The sequence below is a fragment of the Polyergus mexicanus genome, unplaced genomic scaffold (genome assembly GCF_030449975.1).
Source record: "Polyergus mexicanus isolate NDT 795.1 unplaced genomic scaffold, iyPolMexi1.0 SCAF_9, whole genome shotgun sequence".
In the NCBI taxonomy this organism is placed as follows: Eukaryota; Metazoa; Arthropoda; class Insecta; order Hymenoptera; family Formicidae; genus Polyergus; species Polyergus mexicanus.
The window spans coordinates 7,497,462-7,506,465 of NW_027223329.1; the positions used below are offsets into that span (position 1 = coordinate 7,497,462).

Genomic DNA, 9,004 nt, shown 5'->3' on the forward strand with positions numbered 1-9,004 from the left:
GCTAATTATAACATCGATTATTCATTATGGACACGAATAAATGTATAAATTTACCTTGCGACCGGTACTTCTCCTCTCCTCCTCTCACCCGCGACATCATCGGCACTCTCACTGGTAAAGATCGCGGCGAAAACTGAATCGGCGGCAAATTCGAATTCCGATCACGTGACCGCGTTGCGCGCCGCGCCGGCGAGACTGGGAAACGATCGATCACGTGACCGCGCTGGTAATGATTTGAGAAAGCGTGGCATATGGCAACCGAGATAAGAACCGCTAGTACTACTCGCACTAAGCCCTCTCATCTCGTTCTCACTAATCTCGCAGCCACCGAACCAAACGTATCTCATCGAAGCGCTATGTCCAACAAGCCTGCGTACAAAGTCGGTAAGCGAAATGAATGAATGAATGAACGAACGACGCGAAAATTTCGAGGACGAAGCGAACACGGAACGAACACGCGTGCTCGCACTCGTCGCGGAACGACGCGAAGTTGGTTGCGTATCATTGTATGATTTGCCGTATATGGAGAGTGATTATAATAGTCTCCGCGAAAATATCCAATTGAACCTTCTTATTAATTGGAGTGTTTTATACCCGGAATTTTTGTCGATACCTCCGAAAAGTTTTAACACGCTAATTTTAACATAATTATACAAAATAATAATGAGATAAGTTTTTTGATAGTAATATGTAATTAATAGTAAAATAATTTGTCAAATTTTTTTTTATACTACACTACTATTTATATTTTAAGATGCTATTTTTAAAGATTCTATTTTCTAATCATTTTTCTGTACACGCATATAATTACCCATTATGAATTATAATATAATTATATATATGGCAACTCTTCTCTTCTATTCTAATATTTTATCGACAAATTTCCCGGTTTGTCTGAAATAAATCTTTCGTTTATCGACAGCCGACCTCACTTTGGCGGAATGGGGTCGCAAGGAAATAACCCTGGCGGAGAACGAGATGCCGGGACTCATGGCGATCAGGAAAAAATATGGACCATCAAAGGTGCTGAAGGGTGCACGGATCGCCGGCTGTCTTCACATGACCGTACAAACTGCGGTGCTGATTGAGACCTTAGTAGAACTCGGTGCAGAGGTGAGCACTGAAAAGATTTTTATTCTAAGGAAACATTATAATTATAATTATAATTAATTTGCATAATAGTTTTTAACATAATATTTAATTGTAATTAACGGCAGTGAAATTTCCAATGATTGTTTATATATTTGTAAAGAATAGATAAAGCTAGATATGATGTTACTGACGAGATGACTGTGATTTCTTTTTATAGAATCTGAACAGAATAGATAATAGGACAGATAACCTTCCCCTTGAGTCATTTGACAGCAAAGTGGATACGATGTTACAAAGATATTAGAATAAGAAAAATCTTCTTGCATTTCAAAAAGTCTTTTGTGCATTTCTGTTAACTTATAAAATATTTACAAAAGGCTTCAATAATGTTACGATTATATCTTTCTAAACTTATTGTCACAGAAGAATATTTCACAGCTTATATTTATGCAAAGAAGAAATTAAATACATTTTCCTATAAAAGTCGATCACATGTGTTTAGAAACATAGTTGCTTAAGAATCTAATATTTGGAAATTAAACTTCAATAAAACTATTCTTATATCGCAGGTGCAATGGTCGTCCTGCAATATATTCAGCACCCAGGATCATGCGGCAGCGGCCATAGCGAAAACCGGGATACCAGTGTACGCCTGGAAAGGCGAAACCGACGAAGAATATATCTGGTGCATAGAGCAGACTCTCGTCTTTCGGGACGGCAAGTCACTCAATTTGATTCTCGATGACGGTGGCGATCTGACCAATCTCGTGCATACCAAGTACCCACAGTATCTCGAGGAATGTCGTGGCTTATCCGAGGAGACCACCACCGGAGTGCATAATCTTTATCGCATGATGAAGGAGGGTATACTCAAAGTGCCGGCCATTAATGTCAATGACTCTGTTACAAAGGTTTGTGCAAGGTTATGAATAAGCAAATTTGTGAACGATTAACTCTATCAATATGGAAGCGATTAGATTCAAAAATAGTCACCACATTTACATCAATTGAGATAATAAGTATGATTGTGTGTAGTATAATATGACAGAATAGTGACGAAATAGATAAGAGAATGATAAACCGAATTGCGAGTAGGTTTTCATATGAAGAAATTCTGATGCAATATGTGAGAAATTAGACATTTACATTAGGTTTTTCATTATTGCACAAAGATAATATTTTTCAAAAATTGACTAAAATTCTACTGAATTAATAATGGTTAAAATAAGTAATATACAAGTAATAACACAAGAGATTTAACTCTATTACTAATTAGATCTTACATTTTTAATAGAGCAAATTCGACAACCTGTATGGATGTAGAGAATCATTGATAGACGGCATTAAAAGAGCGACCGACGTCATGATCGCCGGCAAAGTATGCGTAGTGGGGGGATATGGAGATGTCGGCAAAGGATGCGCGCAGAGTCTCAGAGCTTTCGGAGGTCGCGTTATTATTACAGAAATCGATCCAATCAATGCACTTCAAGCAGCTATGGAAGGATATGAGGTAAAAAAAATTCGACCGATCGTAAAATTATATCAAATTTTCATTTCGATCATTGATTAAGTGTCCCTACGTCACAAATTATGAGATTAATACGTTTCTAGAAAAATTAATAAGTTTCAGTAAAATTAAATATATAAAAGTGGAAATAGATCAAATATCATTATCACATCCTTATTGTCGTAATTCTCAGGTGACAACAATGGACGAGGCGTCTACAAAAGGCCAGATATACGTGACCACTACAGGATGTAAGGATATTGTGGTGGGTCGACATTTTATGAATATGCCGAATGACGCTATCGTCTGCAACATAGGACACTTCGATTGCGAGATCGACGTCACGTGGCTAGAAAAGAATGCTGTAGAAAAGATCAATATAAAACCACAAGTGGATAGATACCGATTGGAGAACGGCAGGTGTGTATGTTTAAGATTGCGAAATCGAACATGAACGAATTTTATCTTCCAATAATGAATTGAATCATATCGCTCTTATTTTAGGCATATTATACTACTCGCGGAGGGTCGTTTGGTGAATTTAGGATGCGCGATGGGCCACCCAAGTTTCGTCATGAGCAACTCATTCACAAATCAAGTGCTTGCGCAGATCGAACTCTGGACAAAATCGGACCAGTATTCGATCGGCGTGCACATGTTGCCGAAGAAGCTGGACGAGGAGGTTGCGGCGTTACATTTGAATCATCTGGGCGTAAAGTTGACGACTCTGACGCCAGAACAAGCCAAATATCTAGACGTGTCTGTAGAAGGACCTTACAAACCGGATCATTATCGATATTAGTACTTACTATTACTAGTACTTGCGAAAAACTTGCAATAAATCATTGTATAATAAATTGTTCTTGTTATAAATATACAATTGAATTTTTATAAGATTGGAATTAACAACATAATCAATTTTATAGAGTATTTGATTGATTAGCTTGTTCCTGCTGTAACAATCTTGGATGATAACAATAATTTGTTAATATTTAATTGAGATCAAAAATTATTTGGGTTTTTAATTATTTGATCGTATTAACTTTTTTACTATTTCTTTCATATTTTCATCCTTGATCATGAATTATTATTAAGTAATTTTCGAAAAAATTATGTCGATACAACATGTAGAACAAAAGAAAATGTATTCTTTTTTTCATAACAATAACTATCACAGATCATGATTATGTACAATTTCATCTACATTACCTATATTTTAAATAGCATTGAGTTTTCCTGCAGGCAATGACAACCGCAGCCTGTAGGGCATACCGTCTCTTTGGTAAACCATGCAGCTAAATGCTCAATATGTCCACCATGGCCGCAAAACATGCAGAAATTACTCGCACCTAAATTTTTAGGACGAAATTGAAACTTTTAATTTTATTTTAAATTACAATTATATTACTTGTTAGAACTGGTACAAACCTCTGACTGTAACGTGACACACGATACATTGAAAGCTCAGTCCCTTGCAGTTCGCGCATTGCGGACCTTGACTGATTTTATTGCAGAGCCGACACTCGTTCTGTAACTCGACGCCCTTTTGCACGTCGAACGGGGACGCGCTTAAGTGTTTCAATACCTGCGCCCGGCCATCCAATAATTCCCATCTGTGCAATGCTTCAGCATATGATTTCTTGTAACTGTCGTACAGTGCCGTATATTTCTCATCGAACAACCTGCCAACAAGATACAATATATTCGATTATATTAAAAACTGAAATATATATATATATATATAAACGCAAAATATTAAAGTCTAAAAGACTTTTAATTTGTGCCATCTATCTTTATACAACCTACTTAATATTTTTCGCTGAATCCCCGAACGTGTCTTGAATGACCTTCAAATCATCGAGCGACTCTGACCACGAGTTGGATCGATGTTGTTTTTGAAGATTTTGAAAATTCCATCCCTCCATCGTGGTATCTGCCAGATGGATCGTATGATAAGGCGAACCGCCAGGCTATAAAGAATAATCGAATAAAACAGGTTCGCAATTTATGTGTAGATAATCTATATTAACGTTAATTAATATTTATACGATCATTACGAATGGATAATGTATGTGTGAGCTCTCACAGATTGTTTATCTATATGAAATATATGCATAATTAATCATAGCAAACAGCACACATTGTTTAACCACCAATTGCGATTTGCTACAAGCGATACGCGTATTAATTTGTTTGTTTTTTTTTTCTTCATCAATCACATCTATACAAGTATGTAAAGATTGTATGCATCCAGATTTTAATCAGGCGCAATGAGCAAATCTGCATGTGGCATAGTGACGCTTTCCAGTCCGATGCTCAGAGGTGAATGTAAAATATCGATCATATAATAGAATCCTAAGAACCAAAACACTTCGTTTTATTAATAGAATTCAGAGATCTTACCTTTAACCACCATTTTCCTATGGAAAGCCTCTATAACAAAACGTAACATATTATATCGTTAGCTATGATATTTGTATAATTATAGATGACATAAAAGATATACATCGGTACACTATAATTTATATTTATTACATGTATAATAATGCAAAACTTCAAATTAAAATTTTATTTATTGCACTTGCTTCCTAAGATTTTCTTGTCAACACTAATTATACTAACTAATGATCTAAATTATGCTTTCAATATATCCATTAATATCATTTATGATCAGATATGTATACCGTACCGTTGTATTTTTGTGTATCAAACATTAATACAAATGACATAAAACACCATATATTCCCTCATGCATCGGAAGAAAGAGACACGTGCTGTGCATAAAAAGGTATCTCCCTCCTTATTAAATATATGGGGAATACATATGCTGAATAGAAGACAAAGATGTTTGTGTGACTGTTGAACATATACACAATTTTTCCTATTAACTTTACAGGGTATTAGTGCTGCTCCGTATTAGGAAAAGTTTTCAACACATGGCACACTTTTTGCTCTTTCGCACGAATTACATACTTACACTAACGTTCACGGATTTGCTAGTCAGCCTTCTTTGTGCAGCATCTGTGTTCTCCAATCTGTAGCTAAGTGCGCAACTCAGCATACCAGCCATTTGAATATCAGACTGATTAGCATAATGTTGTATTCTGAACAGAAATACGGAATAATTAATATATCACAGTTAATTGATTGACAATTAAAATTACAATTCTACAAAAAGAACACATACACACATGCCGTAATGTAATTAAAGTACTTTTAAGTAAATATTTTAAAAATCTTTATTCTTCGACTTTTATATCTGTCTTAATTAAAAGAAAATATTAATCTATAAAAATATATATATTATTCAATTTATTACATGGATTCAATATATTCTTTTTCTTATGGACGCAGCTTAAATATATATATGAATATAATTTTAACACACATAACAATGAAAAATTACAGAAATACTTAACAACTTGCTTACAGAGAATGAATCAAATGTTGACCCCAAGGATGTACAGGCCATGGAGCATCGATATCAGATGATTGGCTCGATTGGCAAGAATTGTGCTCGGTATTGGAAGGTGGCTGCGGAATGATTAGACCAGCTAAACACCAAGTTTGAACTAAATCAGATCGTTCCAACGTAGCAGCCACGTTCGCGTTATACTGACACATAGCGGGAATGTCAGCAGTATTGATTCTATAAAGAGAGGAATAAAATATTTTTACAGATTTTTGAAATATGTCACGACTCAAATGTTATGTATAATCATTGCACTCACGTGTATTTCTCGGCGAGTTCCTTATTAACAAAGAATAACGACGATATGTCATATATCATAACCATCGGATGATAATTCTTGAAGTATGATCGATCGTGCATTCTACCTGTTCCATGCAAACCACGTCGGAGATCTTTCTGCTAATGTTAAAATCGTAATTACACAAATATAATAGAAATAAACGATGTGTATATATATATATATATATATATATATATATATATATATATATATATATATATCTTACCCGATCTTGGAAGTAATACGAGCTGATAGACATATTGTCGTTGGTTGGCACGTAGGTACTTCGGTACATATGCATAAAAGATTCGCCATTACCGATACTATTGTCCAAAGCGGACAATGCCCTAGGTGTTGCATCTCCCGGTTTCAACAACGATTTTCTCGTGTACGAGGGACGACCGAAACAAACGAGGATACCTGTTCAGAATCGGTAAAGCGCACCAAGTTAAACATTGAGAGACGATATCGAGCGATATACGCACCTACGCAGGAAAACTTGGCGCCGGATGTTCTTGGAAACGGTATATAAGAATCGTGATAATTCGCACAGATATTGGACGAGTTCAGGAAGTTGCTGTTATCCTGCATGTGATACGCCAAGTGACCGCCCTCATCTTCGTCTTTCTTACACATCTGCATGCAAACACAATGACAAAGATCAATATTTTTCTTCGATTATATTATATTAATTCAATAAAAGATACAAAACTTGCTTACTTGTTCTAAAGTTGTAATTAGCTGCCGAAGACACGGTTCCAAGCACGATCTGTTCTTCCTGACACGATGCTGAGCGGTTTGCGTGAGAACTTTCAGCAGTTTGATCATCATCGTGTTGTCGATCGATGTGCCGGGACAAAATTGAAAGGTAGGCTGCGCGCTGCATGGATAATTCACAGGAAAATTTACTTTTAATATTACATTGTAATTCTTTGTACACGCGGTTATGGTACAACTCCTCTCCGTCGCGTCCATTGCATTTACCTGAAACGAAATGTCAAGTGACATAAATCGCTTCATCAATTTGTATCTTGTGTAAAATAATCTTCCGAGTTACCTCTATATTTGGTATATTCATATTTATTAGGGAGAACTCCTGCTGCAAACTCTTTGGTTGAGTAGGAGACGAGATTTTCTTAGAATTGTCTGGAAAATTGACCGTTTCAGATTGTGCCACAGGTTCGTTCACTTTATTTGTTATGTAATTTATCTCAGGTTCACTCTGGGAAGCATTAAGTTGCAATTCTTGAACGGATTGCAGAGTTCCTATAAAAATACCCATTGTGTTAAAATTTTATCGTAAAAATATCACGATATCTTGATAATTCGACATACATACTTAGATTGTTTTCCTCAGAATACTGGCTGTAAACTGACAGACCATCGTCAATACCATTACTGCATAACTGAAGATAGCAAGAGAAACATTATTATTATCTGCAATTTTTATAATTCACGAAACTATATAAAGAGGATATATGTGTTCCTACTTTCTTTATAAAGGAATTAATTTTAAAAATCCTTAGACATTGATCCTTGGACCATGTAACGAGTTCGAATTCGCTGTTTTCTAAAAGCAAATAGGAAGAGTTGTAATAATGTATATATTTTATGGTTTTCTAATTTTTATGAATAATTCTTAGTATATACATTTCAACTATAATACCTAATTTCAGATGTCGCCATTGAAATTCGAGCACAACATCTGTATGACCTACAAATGTGTAAATTGGTGCACTGAGATTCGACGTGTTCCATAACAGAAGACTGTTTTCTCCACGACGCAGCTGTGGTACCACTATTGTCACTAAACCTTCCCCGAAAGGCTATAAAAATTCATCAAATGATCACGAGTATTGTATAGATGTATGTGATATATGTAGAGTAGTTATAACAATGTATTCTTACTGTATATCTCGCTCTCCACACAGGAGAATTCGTTGTCAAGATACTCTCGGCTCTGCGCGGATTGGCAATGTCGAAGATTTTGACGGTGCAATCTTGACTCGACGTTGCCAATTGATTTTGTTGAAAGGGACACCAATCTAAACCGTGTATCTAAAATCACTTTGATTTTGATTTGACTTTCTTACAAAAATTATTCGAGATATAAGTATAATATATGATTATAAATGTAACAAAGTTATATACTTTGGTCAAATGGGCTGTTATATATTGCACAGGACTTGTTGCTTTTCGCTGATCCCATATCTTAACATCTCCATCATGTGCTGTGGCTAAAGTATACGATAATAATGGATTCCAACGCACTTGGGATGATCCAACTATAGGGAAAATACAAAAATGTTTATTTGTTATTCAAGAAAGAATCATCCAATTATGCTTTAATCTATCATCTTACCAACTGCAGACAGAGACAAACACGGCTTTCTCTGATCCCGTATGTCCCAGATATGTATAAATGTGTCAATACTGCAAGAGGCAATGATATCTGGTTCTTTGGGATGCCAGTTTAGATCGCTAACCACACGAGTGTGAGCTTTCAGACTCAGCATGGTTTGCAATTCATATCCTCCTGCTCCATTAAAAGTCAATATCTCAATTCGTGTATTGCTCTAAAATAAAAAAAATAGTTTAAAATAGAATAGGATAATATACATATCTTTTCCATATTTTTCAAATAAAATAGCTT

At 35.5% G+C, this 9,004-nt stretch overlaps 3 protein-coding genes and 1 long non-coding RNA gene across 6 annotated transcripts in view; 3 read left to right on the forward strand and 1 right to left on the reverse strand.

Moving 5' to 3' along the window:
- Positions 1 to 233: 233 nt before the first annotated feature.
- On the forward strand, positions 234 to 3,606 carry Ahcy (adenosylhomocysteinase). The gene is made up of 6 exons (XM_070301626.1): positions 234 to 384; positions 923 to 1,113; positions 1,662 to 2,003; positions 2,387 to 2,602; positions 2,793 to 3,019; positions 3,104 to 3,606. Exons 1-6 carry the CDS (start codon positions 252 to 254, stop codon positions 3,399 to 3,401), a joined length of 1,407 nt encoding a protein of 468 aa, XP_070157727.1. The 5' UTR covers positions 234 to 251; the 3' UTR covers positions 3,402 to 3,606.
- A 58-nt stretch (positions 3,607 to 3,664) lies between these two features.
- Positions 3,665 to 8,926, reverse strand: Wdr59 (WD repeat domain 59). Of its 3 annotated transcripts, none has more exons than XM_070301620.1 (17): positions 8,714 to 8,926; positions 8,503 to 8,636; positions 8,260 to 8,409; positions 8,018 to 8,177; positions 7,842 to 7,921; positions 7,691 to 7,757; positions 7,409 to 7,617; positions 7,072 to 7,335; positions 6,837 to 6,987; positions 6,578 to 6,771; positions 6,331 to 6,467; positions 6,030 to 6,248; positions 5,577 to 5,703; positions 5,003 to 5,032; positions 4,406 to 4,569; positions 4,028 to 4,281; positions 3,665 to 3,948 (listed from the first exon to the last, which is right to left on the reverse strand). In XM_070301620.1, the coding sequence occupies exons 1-17, from the start codon at positions 8,865 to 8,867 to the stop codon at positions 3,809 to 3,811; spliced, it is 2,634 nt and encodes an 877-aa protein (XP_070157721.1). In that variant the 5' UTR covers positions 8,868 to 8,926; the 3' UTR covers positions 3,665 to 3,808. The 3 variants fall into 3 exon arrangements, with proteins under 3 accessions (XP_070157721.1, XP_070157720.1, XP_070157722.1); XM_070301619.1 differs by having other exon boundaries at positions 6,331 to 6,470; XM_070301621.1 differs by lacking the exon at positions 5,003 to 5,032 and having other exon boundaries at positions 3,666 to 3,948; positions 6,331 to 6,470.
- LOC138936325 (uncharacterized) lies at positions 6,569 to 7,943 on the forward strand. The gene is made up of 3 exons (XR_011447370.1): positions 6,569 to 7,219; positions 7,439 to 7,530; positions 7,709 to 7,943. It is a non-coding gene; the product is annotated as an uncharacterized lncRNA (long non-coding RNA).
- The window catches only part of Burs (Cuticle-tanning hormone bursicon), a 2,060-nt gene continuing 1,921 nt past the window's right edge, over positions 8,866 to 9,004 (forward strand). Inside the window, exon 1 of the mRNA XM_070302313.1 lies at positions 8,866 to 8,872. Coding sequence (XP_070158414.1) covers positions 8,866 to 8,872 — 7 coding nt within the window. The remainder of the gene's footprint in view (positions 8,873 to 9,004) is intronic.